Source organism: Mycteria americana, chromosome 2 (assembly GCF_035582795.1).
Source record: "Mycteria americana isolate JAX WOST 10 ecotype Jacksonville Zoo and Gardens chromosome 2, USCA_MyAme_1.0, whole genome shotgun sequence".
In the NCBI taxonomy this organism is placed as follows: domain Eukaryota; kingdom Metazoa; phylum Chordata; class Aves; order Ciconiiformes; family Ciconiidae; genus Mycteria; species Mycteria americana.
The window spans coordinates 52,119,051-52,139,787 of record NC_134366.1 but is presented as its reverse complement, the minus strand read 5'-3'; the positions used below and the strand labels follow the sequence as shown (position 1 = coordinate 52,139,787).

Sequence of the window (20,737 nt, the reverse complement as noted above, 5' to 3'; positions counted from 1 at the left end):
AAATTGGCACATAAACATTGTTTTATGAAAGTCCTAACTGCAACTTTATGGATTAGGGTAAATGAATATCAAATTCCTTATATATATGTGTTAAAAGGCATCTGCAAACATCAGATAAACTAGTGGCTATAGAATTTGCTGGGAAGTAAACTGAAGATCTACATGGGTTCAATAAACACCAAAGAAAAGTTAGAAGTTGTTCTCAATAATTCTTTGAAACAGGTTGTTTTTTTAATTAAATTTGTGCATATATGTTTATATAACAATTTATCATTTAAGTTATGACAATTATATTACATTTGAATTATAAGAAACTTTTACTCATTTTTATTACTTCAATTAATTATTGTTTCCACATACTTTCTTTGAAAGATCCCATCAGTACACATCACATCAGTACCTCAACCTCTTCCTGCAAATAAAAAAAAGCAAAACAGCAAGCCCAATCCCTGATACTGGTCAGAGCCATAGGATCTGAATCCAGCCTTATTTTTCAAAAATTGCCTGAATTTGAGTTGCTTGGATTCATGTGGTTTTGTTACTTTTTTCCCAGTTAGGTAACTATATGTGACTAAATGCTTTGTTTTCTTGACAGTGAGCTATCTGTTGATCATTAAAACACTATGAATTCAACTACATTTAATTTAAACAGTCCACTTCAGAACCCACATGTTACACATACACAAAACCAACCTCACTGTCTTCCCCCATAATCTACCTTACTTTTCCCACTATTTTACTTTACAGTGCTATTATTTTCAGAGCTGTATTTACAGCTATTATCTCATTTCAATTTTCATTCGAAAATGGTATAATTCACTCTTGGTGGGAAGATCTGGACAGGCCATCGCTTTAACCATAGGAAAACAGGGAGAATTGGTGCACCTTCTGTATTCTTAGAAGCAACCTTCACACTCCCTTCTATCGGCTGGTGCAGAGGTACCAAAAAGCGTGACTCAGCCTCTCTCACAGGAGACATAAAGAGCCAGTTGCAATGACTCCACCATGTTGCGCAAGAGGTTTGCAGGATTTGTGGCTGCTGCTTTAGTCCCTGACGCTGCAGATTCACATCTTTTCCCAGGTGAGGCACAGGAGGTCAAGACTTGGGGGGGAGGGAGAATGTCTGAACCTCTTTTTCCAAACCCTTGGTACTCCTCCTGCACAGAGGCGACAGTTCTGAACTGCAAAGCAATTTAGTAAAAACACACCCTTGTACAGCATAGACCCATAATAGTGGGTATTTGGTCAAAGCTGCTGATGGCTGTAGTAAGTACAGTCTGCTTTAAACTGCGTGTTCAGCAGCACCAACCCAGATCCAAGAGATTCTAAACTACTCTAGACAAGGACAGTAATTTATTCTTGTCAGGGTAAAAAACAAAATCATCCATGACTTGTTTGGTTTTTTTCCTAGAACACAGATGAATACTTACATTTTTTTCATATGCATACTCATTTACAGAAATTCCCCCAAAATACCAACTGGTATTTGTGTCCATACCAAACCGGTAGGTTTCTATGTGAGAAGGGTGGACAGCCAAGCAGAAAATATGATCTACAACAACTGCTAGTTGGCTTCTTTCTTTTGCTGCCCAGCGTTATCAGTAATAGATACGGTAGGTAAAGTTTCAACTGCATGCCTTTGGACGGGAATACTTGCGGAGCTTTCCTGTTCCAGGAAAGTTTACCACAAGAGGGAGCTCTCAAGCAGCCAGACAAGTTTTTCTCGCACTACAGAGGAAAAGCACGTCAAAATTAGGCAACAGCCAAAAAGTTCAGCCAGCTTAATCCCAAAATGTAAATGCATACAATTCTTTATGAAAAAAGTATTTTAAGCTTTAAAACCAGACATGAAGTCTGTAACTTTATGTATGCATTAAACTACATGTATGTAAGGAAAACTTCCTGTTTTTTCTGAGGAAGAACCCTGCAGCTTCTTCTTACCTGAGAAAACCTTTCTTGATCAAGACTGGTAATGTAGGAGTTACTCAAGTAATAAATGGCTGCTGAATCTGGTCCTATTTATAGCAGGGTTTGCATTACAGAAAAAAAAGCAAGCCAAACCAGAGACCAATAAATTAGATCATACATGTTTTTCCCTTTCCTTTCTAATTCCCATGCAGTGAGAAGTGGGTTGCTTTGTGTAAATGAGGGCAGAGTCTGCCACTGCACTAGTGTCACTAGGAGGAATATCACCACACTGCCTGGCTTGGGAAGTTGTTTCTATGTAATGAGAAGGATACCATTCTGCATGGCTTTTCACATTCTTCAGTGCGTTCACTGTCTTGCAAGCTTCCTGCAGATAATGAAAATGCCGTGGCTTGTTTTGCAAGAACAGAGATTTTGCCAGTCCAAGGCCAAAATACACCCAGCTACACGTCCCTTGATACTGCTGTGCAGTACACTGTGTGCTCACTAGTTTTTACTTTTCAGGTCAGATGAAACAAGTATTTTGGCTCCTTTTCTAGTTCTTTCGTACTGCTGTTACAAACAGTAGAATGATGATACAAAGGTAATTGCATCTATATTGAAATAGTTCTCATAGGTTTTTTAACTAAAAGATTAATCAATTTCTTAACAATTCAGAAAATTTTGTATTGATGGACTATTATGTTGAGCTATTGCGTCCCAAATTTTTCCAGCATGACACAAAATCATTCTACAGCAACATTATACAAAGGTTTTACACAGAACACTGGCATATTGTATTCCACCACAGAAATTTAAAGATAGAAAAGCATAATTGATCAAGGTCTGGCAAACTAACCTGCTGCACAAAACAGATGCAATCATTCGCTTGACAAACCGCGGTTAAATACTTCTACCACTAGAGACAAACATCTCTGCCACTGTACAAAAATGACATAAAGGAAACTAAGTTATGTAGCAGTGCTTTGAGTAATTATAGAAGACATTATAGACTAACATGATAAAAGAGACGTGGCCACTTACACGTTAATTCTGACATTATTTTCTTGATCTGTTATTACCATTTTTCATTACCCATAATTTTTCATTTGTTCTTCCTTCTCTGTATCACACGTATCAAGAAAATGAGCAAATGAATCATAAAAGATTTATCAAGATGAATTATTTAATTGCAGTATCTACATGTTAAAACGTATTTGACAATAAGGAACAAATTAATGCCTTGGAGTAATCCGGTAATCAGGCATCAGTCTGGCCCCTCTCACGCCCCATTTCTGTAATCAAATTGACTCAGTATGTACAAGAAAAGTACCAGACTACTAGTTTCAACTTCTGACTGTTTTATAAATAAGCATATGAAAGCGATCTATATTAAATATGTAATTTCAAGAACACCCATGGCACAAGCCAAAATGTAGCAGAGTTCACTGAGTACATTTTTAATACAGTTACATCTAATTTCATCTTTAAGGCCTTTTGAGAAAAATGGGCAATACTTCAACCAGCTTGGTACATATATTGCAACATCATCAGAAGAACTTTCCTTCGTGAATGAATTGATTTATGTTCGGAAGATATTTATTACTTCATTATTCTGATATTCTTCATTTTGGAGGGAGGAATTTGAAACAGTGATAAATTCAGCTTGAAAATATACACATCATCCTTTTACAATTAATGTAAGAAAAGATGCAAAATAAATACCCATATGACATGACATGGATAACAAAAAAATGCCACATTTCTGCTTAAAATAGCACAATATGACACTATTATACCTCCTGACAGTATTGAGAAAAACCTCGATGTACTGATCTCCAACCTATAAACAAATAAAAGCCTATGGTTATTCCAGAATACGTTACAAGGAGGTGGTATATGATTGAAGGACACCACATCCAAGACTCAATCTGAACATTTGCTTCAAGCCACCCAGGGTGGAACATGATGTAGAAGTGCTGTCCCAGCTGCTGAGGAATCCGACAGGAATGTAAGGACAACTTTCTCATAGATTTCTTCAGTGTCAACTTAGGCAAGTGTAATTTACGGGAACTTTCTGAGTGACTCATGTTTAAATTCACTCTATTTTTATTATTATGGCCTGTGCTTGTTATTCGTGATAAAGAGACCTTTTAATCAGAGGGTTTTTAAGGGATTTTTATGGTTCTTTCAGTGATGGGATTACATATTCTGTATAGGAAGGATTTTTCAGAAGGGGAAGTCAGTCTGTGGAAGGAGCTTTCTGCTGGAATGACTGTCAGGCCTGCTACAGAAGACCGGTAACTGGTTTGCACAAGGTCTCAGCCCGTTAAAACTACTGCTAGGAAAGGAAAGAGGGTAGAAACAGAGCCTGAAACACAGTACGTGCTTTCTTATCAGCCAAAGGAATGAAGAGCACGGCATACTCCCTCCCCAGCCTGTTCCTCTCGCCGTTTGATTCTCGCCTTTTTCAGGACAGGATGTTACATGCGATAATTGTGCAGCACACTTGTACGGGATGGGGGCATAGAAACAGTTTTGGTGTGCAATTCAGGTTGGAAATGCACCTCACTGGATTAGTGTCGTTTGCCTCAGGTCCTGCAGTACGTCAGGTCCTGCAGTAATTGCTCTGGTTGCTAGCAAGTCATATTGAGAAGACTGAAGGAAATTTTGATTCTGCATTCAATTACGGGGCTTAATTGCTCTACAAAATATTGTGCATTGTACAAATACTTAAGAGTAGTGGATTTACGATCACATGCTTGCATATCAAAAAGAAGACTGCATTCCAAAGGAAGCAATCTCCTTAACTGAGAATAAGAGGCTTTAAAAGATCTTTGACTTGAATGAAAATGCCTTCTTTTTGGAGCCTAGCCCACATCCCTAGGCATAAAGTCCACCAGGACTTTGTGAGAACATTTAAAAACAAAACTGTGCCCTTTATTCAAGCTGGAGGACTGCTCTAGATTCAACGTTTGAGTGCTACTCCTGCCTTGCTAAAAAAAGAAACGAGTATCCAGAAGCTCTATTTGCCACATCAAAATGCTGTTTGTTTGCAGAGGAAGAAATGAACTAACATTTATTGATCCCACGGTAAAGATAATTCTGTTCAGTGCTAGGATGTCAAAGGAAATTGCCTTGATCTTTTCAGAACACCTCAGCAATAAAAAGGCTACCAATTTTCTAGTGTTATATCAGTGTCCATACAGTATAAAGGCACTAGTGCTGGCAGGTAGCAACAGGATGAAATACAGTAGTCTAATCCTCTGATTTTACAGCGACGCAATTATTTTCTCCTGTGTTTTCTAAGAAAACGCTTATTGCATGAAATGGAAAAAAAAAAAAAAAAGAAAAGCCACATATCCCAGCATGGCTTTTTGCCCTTAACATAGCTTTGTGATGCCGTCTTTGGGTTGACAAAATAGTTCCAACATTTCAAGTGTGTATCTTATTATACTTTACCCTTCTCCTCAGCTTCAATGCTATTCACAGCAATTAGATTACCTAATCAGTATATTTGCTTTGAATCAAGAGAAATTCAGAAAAGCTAGTGCCACGAGCTTTACCCCCTCTTTTTGCTTAGGATTTTCTGTCCTAAGAGATTGACATTAACTGGGACTATAATGAAAGGTGAATTTTAAATTACTTGTTTTTTTTCAAAAAGTTTGGTGGACTGAAACTGTTTACAGTTCTTGATACTACAAGAGTCAAGTATCATCTACTCAGTTCTTTTCTATTTAGCCAATCTTACTAGGTCAACAGTTACTTTTAAAACTTTGACAGCAAGAAATTTGCTTTTTAAACTTACACCACCAGTGAATCAGATTCTAGTGCACTGAAAAAATGTAACAAGGCAGTTTTATTTTTCTGGTATTTATTTTTCCATTTCCAGCAGTTTCTCGAGTCCCATGTTCAATAAAAGCAATTAGTAATTCTGTACCAAGTTTTCATAATCTATCTTCGTAAATGGCATTGCACACACAGGACAAGAACTATTTGGCTCCACCCAAAATTACAGCTCTTTATATGTGCACAGGGAAATCCATTGTGAAAACACAATGAGCAGTTAATAATCTTTTTGTAAAATTATAATAAGCTCAAAGTACAATACATACATTTCTGTTTTAAAGGCATCTATAATGTTTTTAACCATCTTCATTATTGTAATGCTTAGGGACCGATCAAGCATGGGATCCCAAATTTGCCACATCACACCAAAATCAACAAAAGGCTGCTTGTGGTCTTGCCTTCTGCTATGCCTGTGGACGGAGATCTCTTTTTTTGCCAAATCAATTCCCTGAACTAGCCCTCTGCAAGGTCACACAGATGTCAGTGCACGGGTCAGAAAGGAAGTGCAGAATTCCTGCAAATGGAATTCATGAGAAGCAGGCAAGTAGGACCACTGTAGCAACGATTTAGTTTGGTTTACACTGCTGTGAAACTGCAATTTGCAGGTGTGGTTCCTCGGTCAGTTTATACTTGTCTAAATCCTGCAGCCAAATGAAGGGAGTACCGCACTTTCCTGCAGACTCACCCTTCCCCAGTGTTAGGACTAATGAGGCAAGCAAGACAGCCAGAACGTGCTGTCTTGAAAGTAAGTTGAGCTTTCATGACACAATGGCTATCATTGAAAGAGGTCCCACCAGCCCTCGTCCCCCCCATCTAGCTTCTAGCTGTCTGCTTCTACTTTTCCTGCTCCAACTCTGGCACTTGCTTAACTCCAGAGCGAGGCAATTGAGGAATCTGAATCAGCAAAAAGCTAATTCTGGGAAAAAAAGGGGAGAAAAATAAAGAAAAAAACCCATCTCCCTAAATTGTTTACATGAAGTCAAATAAAGACCAGCTCTGCTGTAAGAAAGGGAAGGATTGTATACATGACAGCAGGGGAAGAAAAGGATCGCCTGTGTCAACAGCAGCTTGCACTTCAGTGTAACATGAATCCTCCCAGTATCAGAAGGACAGCAGGCCAACATCGCTGTCCACTGCCGTTGACAGGGCATGTTACACTTCCCTTCTCCTGAGTCCCTTAGGACGTGTGAGCCAGCCCAACTCACTGATACTAACTCTGTCATTTAGCCCATTAAATCAACCCAAAGTGGTCAGTGAGTGCAGCACCTGGCACAGGGGACAAGATCGAGCCCAAGTAGAGCAGCTTGGGCGTGAGGATGGGGAAAGTGACCTCCTCTCCTTTCCCTGCATGTGAAAACCACAGTCATACTTTCAGGAGCCTGAGAGGCCACACGAACACACTGCTAGGACCAAGGTGGAGGGAGAGAGCAGCACAGCACCGCCTTTCGCCTTTCTAACATCAAGGGGATTTGGACCAGTTTAAACTGACCCTGAAACAACACCTCAAGTCACACTGCCGGCACTAAAGGGTCTCTGTTTTAAATGAAGTCAGTTCCTGGTAGTCTGCATGTGGGTTAGCTACGCTGCAGAGCTAAGCGCATCCTGCGTATCAAGTTGGCGCCCCGGGGTTCTCTCCACCTTAAACCAGGGCAGAGGATAGGGCGAAAGAGGCTGCAGGGCACCACTTGAAAAAGCCGGGACCGCGCTGGAAAGGCAGCAGCTTCGTCTCCCCCTCCGCACACCTCTCTGCCTGTCTTACCGTCCCACAGAGCTCTGCTTTCCGCACTGTTCATTCTCTCACAGCTTCCTTCCCCCTCTCCTTCGCCGCGGTAAGGAGAGGCAGGCACCAGCCACGCTGAGGCACCTGGCTACCTACACCCTGCGTGGGGGAGGAGGAGAAAAGCCCGGCGAGGCGCAGTAGCCAGCCCAGGCTGCTCCCACGCAGCGGCCTCCTCGCCCACCTCCCCTCAGCGCCGCCCCCACCACCTAACGACACGGGCCACTCGCGCGCCCGCCAGGGGGCGGGCTTGCCCGGGCGCGTGCCGCCCGCCTCGGGCTGGAAGAGAGAGCAGACACCCCACCCCACCCCCCCCCCATCCCAGGGCAGCCGCCTCAGTGCCGCCACCGGCAGCCCGCGCTCCCGCCCGCGAGTGAGCCGAGCGGGCCGGAGGGGGGGGGGGGGCACTCCAGCACCCTTCGCACCGCTTCCCCTGTTTCTCAACACTTCCTCCTCCCGGCCCGCCGCCGCCGCCTGTCCCCAAGGCGCCGGCTGGCACGGCGGGGACGGGCCGCGCACCGCCCTCCCCTCTGCGGGCACCAGTGCAGCGGCCGCGGCCAGCTCGCCGCGCGGGGCGGAGGGCGCATGCGCCTCCCTGCCACAGGGCACGGCCCGGGAGCGCTCGCGCGCCGCTCGCCCGCCTGCCTGCTTGCCTGCCCGCCGCAGCACGGCGCGGGGCGGGACGGGCCACATGGGCGCGCGCTCGGCGCTGGTAGAGGCGGGGGAAGAGGGAAACGCGGCGGGGGGCGTGGGAGGGGCGGGGCCGCCGAGCGCCACGCCCCGTCTAGCTGGCGCCGGCCGGGGCGGCTCGCGGTGGGGGACGCAACTTCCACGGGACGGAGGCGGCGCCGCAGCCGGGCGGAGGAAGGCGCGGTGGAGCGTGAGCGGCTCCGCGGGGGCTCGCCCGACCCGGCCCGCGGCGGGGCTGACGGGGAAGGGGAGCGAGCGGCGCTGAGACCCGCGGGGGCGAAGTTTCGAAGCTGCCCCGCGGGCGAGCAGGAGGGGCCGGAGGCCGCGGCGTCGGGAGCATGAGAGGTCCGCCCCGGCCTCGCCGCTGCTGCGTCCGCGGGAGGACGGGCCGGTGCCCGCGGCGGTGAGAGGCGGCCCGGGGATCGCTCCTCGGCGCCTGCGGGCGGGAAGAGAGAGCGAGAGGCGGCGGCAGCTCCCGCGGGGACCCCCTCAGTCCGCGGGTGCCCGCCCTCCGTTGGGGTGCCTGCGAGCCCCCTCAGCCCCGCAGGGCGAGCTTCAGCGTTTGTTCTCGCTCTCCATTTCCCTTCCCCCGGCGGGGGAAGAGGAGGGGCGGCGGCAAGGAGCCCTCCGGGGATCCCCTAGGACGAGGCGGAGGCGGCTGGAAAGCCCCGAGCCCGAGGAGGCGGCTCCCGCCGAGCCCTCCGCCCGCCGGGCCGCCGCAGCCTCCCAAGCCTTGCGTGCGCCCCCGCCTTCCCTTCCTACTTCAGGCTTCACCTTGCGGGCAGGCTCGGGGAGGCGGCCGGAGGAAGCCGCCCGTGCCCCTGGCGGCGGCGCGCGGTGCGTGCGCGCATGGAGGCGCCGGGCGCGGAGCCGGGGCGGAGAGGGCGAGGAGAGGCTTCATGAGCGCCGCGGCCCTGCCGGGGATCGCCGCCTCGCCGGGCGTTTCCCTCCCCCTGCCGCCCGCCCTGCCCTGGCCGCGCTTCCGACCCTGAAGCCGGTCGGCTCGTCTCCGAAAAAACTTTTCCGCAGCGGCCGAGGATGGAGCCTGCCGGTATGGATTATTTCTGCGACCAGGTACAGCAGAAGGACGTGGGCCGCAGGATGCAGGTCGGCCAGGAGCTGCTGGAGTACCTGAGCGACCCGGCGAGGTCCCCCGATCTGGAGCAGGACCAGCAACGCCTTGACAAAGTGATCGACGAATTAACAGGATGGGTCAACTCCAGTAATTTTAAGGTAAGGCTGGTCGGCGAGGCTTGCTTCAGGAAGACCATGATTCATCATGGTAGGGAGGTACAGAGCTCCGGATTACTTTTTAATCGGATACGAGCAGAAATAAAACTACATTTACACCAGTTTTTACTCCTCCTCTCACAAAGGGAAATTCAGAAATTTTGGGAAGGGTTGGTTAACATTTTCTTGTTTCTATTCCTCTGTCCTAAAAGAAGCGGTAATGGTTTTTTTGGTTTTGCTTTTGTCGTTGGTTAAACGTTTTTGTATGTAATATTAAAAAACCCTCACGCAACTATTTTACGTACTCGGGTTGTGTTTCTTATTCTGAAACAAGATAGGTGGTGATTTTCTTTTTCTTTTCTTTTTTTTTTTTTTTTACTACCACTCCCATTCCATGGTCTCTGTACTTGGGTGTAATGTTCTATGGGATTGCCAATATTTTCTGTAGGCCGTAAAGAGTGCTGTTTCACCGGCTTTGTATTACACCGTGTGTGTTTTATACGATTTAATGAATAATTTGCTTCTTGGGGTTCCCATTGTAAGTTTAAAGCTGTTTATATCGTCTTCAGGTGACTTTCCTGTACGTGGGAAGTTATATAGTATCTTTATAGCAGCTCAATGATGACTCACGTTTTGCCTTTTTTTTTTTTTTTCTCGTGCGTTTTAGCCTGAGCTACAGGAAAACGGCAATTACTCCTGCACACATCTGTTGCAATATTTGTAAATTTTTCTGACATTGGTCAGCCGTTAACGCGATTGACAAGGTAGTTCTACTACCAAGGACAATCGTATTCGCATTAACAATTTTTTTTTTTTAATTTTTTTTTTTTTGTGGTGGTGTGTGCGGTCTGTAGCTGGGACAGGTCTGCGCTCCCGTCGTCGGGTGGCGGTGTTGGTCTGCGATGCTGAGCTCGGGTCTGTTCGAGATCCGCCCTTCCCTCTGCACTTACTCCCTTACCTCGCCGTCTTGCCTTGTGAGATGATTGACTTGCACTTTGGGCCTTTGAACTTAATGCAGTGAGGATATTGTAATTTTTCCCCTATTTGCTCAGGCGGCAAACGTAGGAATAACTTGTAAGCACAGCGTGTTCATGAATTTTTTTTTCTCCGTTGACTTTACAGCGCTGTGTACTTGCCAGTGTTTGCACATAGCACTTCTAAGTTTGAGGTCTGAGACTAATAAGGCTTAATTCTATTTGCGCGTATGATTTATTTTTTTTGGAAGTGTATTTGTCATTAAAGGTCAGGTTAGCTTGAGGAAACAACGTTATGTTGGACAAGTATAATTTATTTGCTTTTAAATGCCTAATCTGAGGGCAGTTGTTGGTGATAATTGATTACTGTGAAACCTAGACAGGTCTTTAAAAATACCCTTTTGTGTAAAGAGGACTACAGACTTACTTAACAGGGTAATGTAAAAGTTTTTTCCTGCACTTTTAAATTAACAAAATTGGGCATCAATACTTGAAATTTGCTTTTCAAGATGTATTTTTCGTAACACAAGATATTCTGCTTGCTGTTGATGTAAGGTGACAACTCCTTGGCTGTTAGGACTGTAGGACAAATGAGGAATATGCAGTACTCCAGATCACAAGCCTCAGTCATACAAGATGAGGTTGAGTATTACAAATTCTGAGAGTTTTAAAAATAGCTTGTGTAATAATTAATTTTTTTTTTTTACCTCTTCTCTATGTCTGCTTACTGGTGGCTCTTTATACATACAACATTCCAGTTCAAAGCATATTATATACATTATATTACCTGCAGCAGCACAAGATCTTGGATGTTTTGCTCATGATTAGTTCCAGTGTTCCTGGCTGTGGTGGTGACTAGCAGTGTCTGCTGCTTCAAAAAGAAAATTAAAAATATTCTGGAAAACTGTGGTTTGCATCTTACTTGCATATTTTTTCTTATGCAAGCATAGGTGTTACATGTTTAAATGTAGATTTGAGTTTGTTATTAAACTCAGGGCCTGAATGATATCATAAAGTAATGAGTACCACAGGCTTACATATATTCTCAATAAAAATATTAAAGTAATCTTTATTTTTGACTACTGTATTTTTAATAATTTGTTGGTTACCCTTTCCTTTGCTGAGGAATGGGTATGTAGAGCACTCAGACAATTTTGCTTATCATCTCTTCCTATGTCTTGCTAAAGGTCTTGCAGGTCTTCAAAGTCCCAAAGTAATTAATCGCTTCTTGTTGACATGGCTGTTTAATGGAGCAGTGGTAAAGGCTGGCGACTGGCTTATTTATCAGAACTGCTGGGCTGGATGAATTGGAGTGACAAGTGGGGAACGCTGGAGAAAGTTTTGAGGGGGAGCACTATTTCCACTGTAGGGGACCGGTATGGATAATGAGGGAATAACTAATGTAACTTGCCCCTGGATGTGCTGTCTCTTTCCTTTGGTGTGAAAACTCGGTTCTTGCATGCAGTGCACTCTGCTGACCATACCGAAAGAGAAGAAGAGAAGATGGATGATGTGGGAGCTCTAGGCTCAACGCTGTGCTATGCATGAGAAGAGAAAACTTCATATGAAATGCCACCCTGGAAAAGTTTCTGCCTCGCATAACCGGAAGGGAAAGGATCTGGAGGGAATAGGAATGGGAGGGTTGATTTGGCAGACTTGATAACGAGTGGGGGAAGAAGAGAATAGGTGTTCAGTAAACAAGTATGGACTTGTTATCAGCAAAGTTGAATTAACTTGTCTCAAAAAGATTTTGGCCATTTAAATAGTGCTTTTGCCTTTCTGAAGTTTGCAGCTATTTATAGTGGTTTAATAAACAATCTGGCAGTTCCATGCTGAGAAAACAGATAAGGAGATTTCTGAGTTCATCTGGCTCATTGAAGTGGAAAACGCAATTACCAGTTTGAGTTACTGATAAATCAAAAAGGTAGGATTAAGAATGTGTTGACTCATCTGCAAATGGTACGGAGTTCTAGTGAAAGTTGGTTGCAGAACACAGGGAGTGACCTAGAGAGAGATGAGTCCTCTTTAAAGGCTGACCTTAATGGTGTATTATGGGGACTTCAGTTACGATGCCTATGTAGTCAGTGATAAATTAGCTTCCAAAGACTGTTGAAAACTATGCAACACCAGGGAGTACCCAGATGATGTGCATCTTTTGGGTACAAAATAAGCTTTTCTTTTGGATCTCATTAGAATGAAAGAGTTGCTCACTGAACGGAAAATTGTTTGCTTGGTGTCCTGGTACTGTGATCTGGTTTATTTCATATTGGTTGGGACTGACCTCTCTCCTCCTACAATATAGAACTTTGGTTCTGGGGTGGTTTTTTTCCCCAAAATGACTGTTTTCCCAAGGCTGTGAGGAATAGTGGAGAAAAAAAATAAGGGCAGTGAATTTGGAAATCTTTTTAAGGAGCAGGTAAGTTGCATGCCAGGTATTAAGAGTTGGGTGATGGTATTATTCTGCTGGTATTTGTTCTCAAACTCTGAAATATTTGGCAGTCTCAGAAAATTGGAACAGTACTAATGTTTGAGTTCAGACTCTCAGGTGAACTTCAAGCAGTAAATTAATTCCCCATTCTGAGGGTATCACTACAGATAGATATTTTCTGGCTTTACTGGGTTAACCTGGATGTTCATCTATGTATACATGAGTTTTAATTAACACATCTCTTGCGTCTCTCTTGTACTCGATAGTCACTTGAAATAATTACAAGATTATCTAACTTTATATACGGTCTGGTGGCTCAAACTGTTCTGTGTCTGACTCGGATAGGTAATCTGGAAATCTGCTTTGAACTTCTGCTAAAGACGTGGGATTGAGAAATACTACTTTTCGAGTAGAGCTTTGCAAGTCTACTCTTGGCTGTTAACATGTTGTGTTTTTTTCTAAGCATGCCAAAATTGAATAGTTACCCTCATAAAATTTATTTTTTGAACAATAAAGCCACACCTTTTGGTTCTTTATGCAAATCACACCTGATCAGAAGTAATAAAAACCAATTACTAAAATTCTGGTATTTTCTCAAGGTAATTTTATGTGAGGAAAGTAATCAGTAATGTTTGTGACTGTGAGTCATCTTTTGGATTTCTAACCTTTGTAGTTGATATTTTAGGTTGTTTTATTCCTCAACTGCAGTAGGAAGATAATAATCACTGTTTTTATGTCACAGCAGCAGATTGTTTGCCATGCAAAGAAAAAAAAATCAGATTTCAAGCTGTTTCTGATAGTGTGGATAATATGTTTCTTTTAGGCAAATCCTTGGAGTTATCTTTTATTCTATGCTTCCTGTAGAGTGAGGTTTTTCTTAGCTTTGTTTGTCTCAACACCAAATACTGAAATATACTAAAATATTAGTAATGTTATTGTTGCATTTTTGTATTTCCTTAGTTTGGGAAGTATTTATTTTAGTTTGTCTTTAGTTCAACAAAAGGCCAGCAGGAGGAGCTTTCAGTTTCCAGAAAAGAAGGGAAGATTTGAACTGTAATTTTGCAAATAGTTAAAGACAAGTGGTTAGGATGTTCATCTGAAGTCCTTGCAAAGAGATAGCAGCAGTTATAACTTAGTTGACTGTGTGTGAGGTGGAAGCTAGAATTTAAAATTATTTGAACAAAATGCAGATACTAAGATCTGAAAAAAAGGAAAGTTCAGAAATAAAAAAAGTCCTGCACCTGGGTTGGGGCAATCCTTGGTTTCAATACAGGCTGGGGGATGATGTGATCGAGAGCAGCCCTGCGAAAAAGGACTTGGGGGTACTGATGGGACCAAAAGCTGGACATGAGCCAACAACGTGTGCTCGCAGCCCAGAAGGCCAACTGTATCCTGGGCTGCATCAAAAGAAGCGTGGCCAGCAGGTTGAGGGAGGTGATTCTGCCCCTCTACTCTGCTCTGATGAGACCTCTCCTGGAGTACTGCGTCCAGCTCTGGAACCTCAGCACAAGAAGGACATGGAGCTGTTGGAGCGGGTCCAGAGAGGGCCACAAAAATGACCCAAGGGCTGGAGCACCTCTCCTGCGAGGACAGGCTGAGAGAGTTGGGGTTGTTCAGCCTGGAGAAGAGAAGGCTGTGGGGGAGACCTTACAGCAGCCTTCCAGGACTTGAAGGGGGCCTATAGGAAAGACGGGGACAGACTTTTTAGCAAGGCCTGTTGTGACAGGACAAGGAGCAATGGTTTTAAACTAAGGGAGGGCAGATATAGACTGGAATGCAGAAAGAAATTTTTTACAATGAGGGTGGTGAGGCGCTGGGACAGGTTGCCCAGAGAGGTAGTGGATGCCCCATCCCTGGAAACATTCAAGGTCAGGTTGGATGGGGCTCTGAGCAACCTGATCTAGTTAAAGATGTCCCTGCTCTTGCAGGGGGGTTGGACTAGATGACCTGTAAAGGGCCCTTCCAATCCAAAGCATTCTATGATTCTATTAAAAAAATATGTGAAGTCCTACATTTTCAGTAAGAATAATTGAACACACAAATGCAGGATGTGGGGCATGTGATTTGAGTAGCTGTCCTTAGGAAGAAAATGTGTGGGTTATTTTGGATCTGAAGTTGAACACAAGCCAATATATGCTACACAAAAAGCAAATGCTGTAGTGATTTGTAGGACTGTAACTTGCAGGACAGAAAAATGGTGTAAAAGAGGATCCCCCCTCAACCTTTATTTTTCAGTTACTGTATAGATCATGGTATTTCCGTAGTCTTTGTTAGCAAATAGTGGTAATTTAAATGTCTTTGTTGGAGGAGAAATGTTTGACTTTGAGCTCTTTGCTGAATTTCATTATTCCTTTCTTCAAGTTGTTTGTTTGATCTTGGCTATGTGGGATCTACTTCCCTTACTTCTGTGTAATGAGAATGTGGTTCAACCTGTCCATATATGAATCCAGGTTTAGTTTTCAAGCTCAATGATTCGATTCTTTTTCTTGAGTAATAATTTTTTTGTGTGTGTATTATTTGTGTTCTGTTCATAGAATGTTAAATAAACTGTTGAATGTTAGCCAAATAATAAAGCAGATCTCCAGAAGGCAAGGGAAACTTGCAAGAAGTTTTAATTATTTGAAGTTTAATTAAAACTAATTTTGTCCAGCCTTTAATTAGGAATGTGGAATATATAGTCTCGAACTCTCAGGCATCTCCTCCAGAGGTGGAATTGACAGTTCTCAATTGCTTTGTAGCTTCAGTTTGTGTGTAATCCAGACGAACTGTTGAAATAGCAGGTCTGCTTCTCCTGTGGCCAGGTATTCTCACTGTCGTTCTTGTGGCAATTAACTTTTTGTTGATGTTGGATTCATTTTCCAGTGTTTCAACAAGCTGATTTGACTGATGCTACAGGAGATTTAAGTGCACCAGATCAAATATGCCTGCAAGTCAAGAGGGAGAACAGGGCTATCCTTTTTAGCCTGCACTTTGATTGATTGGGGTGTGAATAGAGACCCTTTCCAAGCTCTGTGCAGCATGCAAGAGGAGAGGTGCATCCTTCAGAATAGAATTCACAGCAGTCAACACGCGTGAGCCATACATAGCTCAACATGCGTTTTTAGCAGCATTGCTGACTTAAGCAGTTTCTTTCCCTGGCTGCTGAATTGCAATGGTGCGTTGTGCCTTCATTACTCTGATGCAAGTGCTTGTGAGGCTGCACAGTAAACAGGCTGAGGGAAGAGATCTGGCTGAGAAGATGCTTTCTCTTGTTCATTTGTTGGACTGGTTTCCTAAAGCAGGTTACTATTCAGCTGCATGAATACTTGTCTCCTCACAGCAGAGGAGGTGATGCAAGGGTAGGAGTAAGTAGCAGAGAGTGGGAATCACTGTACGTTTAATACAATTTAAATTAGAGGAAATAAGAAAGAAAATAAGAGACCTTGGGCATGAAAAGAATTATATTCTTTTGGAATAACTAAGTCCTAAAATAAAGTGTTTCTTTGTTTTGCTCTATCAACATGCTTAGAAAGGCTTTCAAGTGCAGTTTTCTTTGGGGGGGAAAAAAGAGCTATTTTTAAAAAATTATTTATTCTAAAGAGAAATACCATACATCTCATTGTCTTCCCACTGAGCCCTGCTTTTAAAGAGGCTCTGTCTTCAAACTTTTTCCACTGCAGCACATCAACTTTAAGCCAGACAATCTCAAAAAGAAAATGGCTTAAAATGTCAGGCGTTGCTGTATCATGTACTTTTGTTTTATGCTTACTGTCCTTGGAACAATGTCTATGAAAAATTTATGACAGTGGTCAAGGGAGGAACGTTTAGTGTACATATGAAGCAAACTGTAGATATTCCTGTAATGGATCAAGCTGGAGGCAGTACATGTCACATTTTAGAGTACTGATCACTGAGTTCTGTATTCTGTGGACAATACGGAGATCACACTTTCAGTCTGAACTCGAGTCAGTTTGAAGATCATGAGAGATTTTGAAATAAATAATTGTAAACATTTTTTCGAGTAACAATTTTGAATGTTAAATTAATGTGTTCTTCAAAATTGGGTAAAAGTTTCTTAATTAATGCAAGGGGGGAGGAATGTTACAGTTCCCATCATGGGGAAAGGGCAGTAAAACAGATTTTTTTTTTTTATAAGCTTTAAAATTTTTATGACAGTGCTATGCTTGCTTGTTTTGACTGCTACAGAAGAGGCCAAAATAACAAGGACCTCTCAGATCTATGCCTGTCAAGAAGGACCTCTGAAGCAACCAAGCCTTTTCAGTGGTGAACTATACTTATCAGTCTCTGGATAAATATGGGTGATTCATTCAGTAATCCTCTGGTAGTGTGGTTACTTGCACTGTGACGCTGAAATGATTTGTGGTTGGCCATCACAGAAGGATAATGAAAGGAAAATTATCATAAGCAGTTTGGTAGTCTATACCCCTTTTGAGACTGTGAGGGTTGCAGCTGATGTGAAGTTTTAACAGTAGCAAAGATTTGGTACACTCAGGAGAATCTTAGCTTGTAGTCCAAATTATAGTTGCAAAATATTGGTTTGAAGTCAGTAAACTTGCATTTTTAGATAGAGGAGGCTCTGCATTTGCTAAAGAACTTGTGACTCAAATTGTTGAGCTTGAAGACTTTATGTTAGATTACCAGCAACCTCTCTCTCCTTGCAATGTGAAGTGATGTGATATACATTAAAAAAAGAAAAAGTAGATTGTATACATCTTTGGAAGTGCGTAATTTGTACCCTCAAAGATGAAAGAAGCAAGAGAATGGAAATAATGCTTTCTTGTCAGCTAAAATATCTAAAGTATAGATGACTCGTGTTGTAGCTTCAGCAGCTGGGACTGCAGTTTTGGCTGCCGTCAGCAGAGGCAGCTGCCCAAGTCATGCTGAGTGGGAGGATTGCAGCAATGCATTTTCTTGTACAAGGGAGAATGGAGTCTGAAGATGACGTGGCTGGGACTGAAGAACCACCTGGGTTGAAGAAATGACCCAGGAAAATGGAAGCTTCCTTCTGCCCATGGAGCCAGGGGCAGTTTTTGATATCTGCAGGCTTTTGCGTTAAGGGAGGGAATGGAGTATGGGGTAGGTCTCAGCGAAGTGGGCAATGTGGAGAGAATTGGAGTGGAAAACAGTAAAGGGAGCAAAAAGTAATTGAGTTTCCTGTGAAATAGGGGAGAAGTGTATTCAGGGAGACGAGTAAGGATAACTAGGAATAATAAACTTCAAGACACGAAGCAGAAGAGACTGCACGTACATACATGTTTTTGTTTCATGTTTAGGTACTTGCAAGGTGCTTGAGATTATTTGAGAATTGAGAAAGTACACCTTTGGGCTTGGCTGACAATACTTGAAAAAAAAAAATCTCCTGATGTTCTTGCATATGTCTTGTTCCAGCATTGCAGCGCTGGAACAATGCTTGTTCTTGCAGGGTGTAGTTGTTTGGCATGCTGTTTTGCGTTTGTCAGTTGATTATTAGTGATACCACAGCTGTCCCCATGGTGACAGGAAGTCCAGTCCTTAAAGTCTAGGAAGTCCAGTGCCTTAACTTCATTCTTTCGGAGTTCCAGATAGCAACCTCCATAATTCCCCCATTAGATTCTCATGACTGGTTAGCAGATTGTGATCTGCAGAATCTGTATTTCTGTATACACTTCAGAGATCCTATGACTAAATCCAAGGACGTTCGTATTAAGGTCATTTGGCAACTTACGTAACTAGAGATGGTTTACTGGTAATGTTCTGCCCCTAGATGTCCCCCACAGGGATGGGAAATTACAGAATCACTGTGAGAATAATAGTAAGCATGCATGGTTAAACAGGTATGGTTTGAAGAACAGTATTGCTTTTCATAGCAAAGACTTGGATGCCTGGAAGTTGCCCACAGAAGAGCAGTGGCAGTGCTGGAAAGAATATGTAGAAGGAGAGCTGGAAAAGGAACAAGTTGCAGAGCAAGATATAGGCTCAATTCCTAATCACCGGCTCAATTCATAATCACATTTTGGTTAGAACATCTTGATTTCACTAAAGAGTCTGGTCTTTTCAGAACAGATAAAATATTTCTCAGTTGGGTTGGCAATTTTGTTGTGATTTGAGAAGTCAAGGATGGTCCTGAACACTGGCTTGTTAGAGTAGCTCAACAACTAACCAACTCCAGTTCAAATAAGCCTAAATTTCTTTTCTGCTGTGAACCTCAAAAGCAGTGTTTAAATGCATCAAACAATAGTGAGCTGATGAATCAGTTCCAACATACAAAGGCTCTTTCTAGGCAGCACACAAAAGGCTTAATGAATGCAGAGTAAGACACAGATCCAATGATTTTTATCCCAGAAGAAATACATCCCTCACTGAAGCTGGTGGGGAAAGAGCCATGATGCTCGTGAGAGGTTTTTCTGTTGATAGTGGAGAGCCTGCGTTGGTACATGGTCCCACACAGTGTCTGAGAGCTTGGAACCATTTTCTTGCAGATCAGTTCTGCCTTGACTTGTGGTTTGTTTGTGTTTTTGTTTTGGTTTTGTTTGTTTGTTTGTTTGTTTTAATGCTGCTCATGTGACCCCATATCAATTGTTAAGGACTCCTTCCAAAGGGCTGCTTGAATACTGCACGGATGATACCTACCAGGGGATGCTGAAACTCAGAACATTGTGTATCAAAGCAGAGAAATGTTAAGACTGATTTACAAAAACAATAAGAGGTAGTTTATTTGGCATACTCTGTAGTGATATGCTTCAGCTGACTTGTTTTGAAATGTGGAATGAGAGCCAATTTTGTAGCTAGAGCAGTTTCCCATTACTTCCTGCCTGAGGTCACATCGTATTTTCTCACTCTACAGACGTCATGACATTTCATACCTGTTATTTTCTCAAAGTTGCAGACCATAGAGGGCTTTGTATGAGCTAAAGAATACCTATCATGTTATAGGTAGAGGATTGCTCCTTTAAGACTGTAGTAACCTGTTCCTTTATGTCTCATCTGTAAAGGTTCTTGTTTAGTACCTGTTAGAGAGATGAGAATTTCACAGCAGTGTTTGTTACTTTTCCATTTCTTAAAGTCAGGGTTAGTCTCATATCTTATGCTGACTTAGGTCATTTTTGAAAGCTTCATTTCATCCTGTTCAGTCTGAACTATATATTTTCATACAATAAGGACATCACAAGACAAAACTACCCATCAGGATATTTAAATTTATAGTATTTACTGAAGTGGCTTTTGTAGACTAATTATTGAAGTAGAACCCCTACTGCATTCATTAAGCAAGTCTTTGACAGACAGTTCCAAAGAGCCAACACCATATTGACAACTGCTTGAATGGTTAATCAAGATAAATGTGACTTGCATTGTAAGAGGTGATTAAACTTTACCCATTCACAGGGAGGGATACAAAAATATGGAATATGTAGGCATTATCTCAGGGCGTGCTCTTGATCAAAATAAAACTCTTACACAAATGAAATACAAGTGATCAGATTCTTTGTTGGCAATAACAGTCATGGTAGGATTAATAGTCATTTCTCTGTAAATTATGAAGCCTCTGCCCCTTAGGCATATGGAGATTCAAATATTCCATATGGCTACTGTTTTTAGCCAGGTGAGTCTTTAAAAACAGCAATCTCCCCCCCCCGCCCCCAACCAACCAACTGACAAAAAAGGCAAAAAAAAAAAAAAAATCCCACAAAAACCCCTCCAAAGCCTAGAGGCTAAGCACTGGAGGAATTATGAAGAAATACGCTCCATTTTACTCAGAAGTCTTCTTTGGGATTAGTAAAGAGTAGATCTCTAGTAAAAAGCAGCCATGCATGCTTTACTTTTTTAAATCTCTGAGCTGCTGCTGTTCAGAATGGTAGAAGTCTTCAAGAGAGATTTTTAGAAAGGTAATCAAATGCCTGGAGAAGA

The 20,737-nt window shown here is 42.8% G+C and overlaps 1 protein-coding gene and 1 long non-coding RNA gene across 12 annotated transcripts in view; one reads left to right on the top strand and one right to left on the bottom strand.

Moving 5' to 3' along the window:
- Positions 1-1,474: 1,474 nt before the first annotated feature.
- Positions 1,475-3,825, bottom strand: LOC142406647 (uncharacterized). The gene is made up of 3 exons (XR_012774646.1): positions 3,705-3,825; positions 2,950-3,028; positions 1,475-1,728 (listed from the first exon to the last, which is right to left on the bottom strand). It is a non-coding gene; the product is annotated as an uncharacterized LOC142406647 (long non-coding RNA).
- Positions 3,826-8,327: 4,502 nt separating this feature from the next.
- CLASP2 (cytoplasmic linker associated protein 2) overlaps positions 8,328-20,737 on the top strand; it is a 153,489-nt gene continuing 141,079 nt past the window's right edge. For 6 of the 11 annotated variants that reach the window (XM_075493402.1, XM_075493409.1, XM_075493399.1 and 3 more), the window contains exon 1: positions 8,328-9,454. In XM_075493402.1, the coding sequence (XP_075349517.1) occupies positions 9,260-9,454 (195 nt within the window). In that variant the 5' untranslated portion in view covers positions 8,328-9,259. The remainder of the gene's footprint in view (positions 9,455-20,737) is intronic. The other 5 variants (XM_075493410.1, XM_075493406.1, XM_075493400.1 and 2 more) reach the window with 1 other exon arrangement.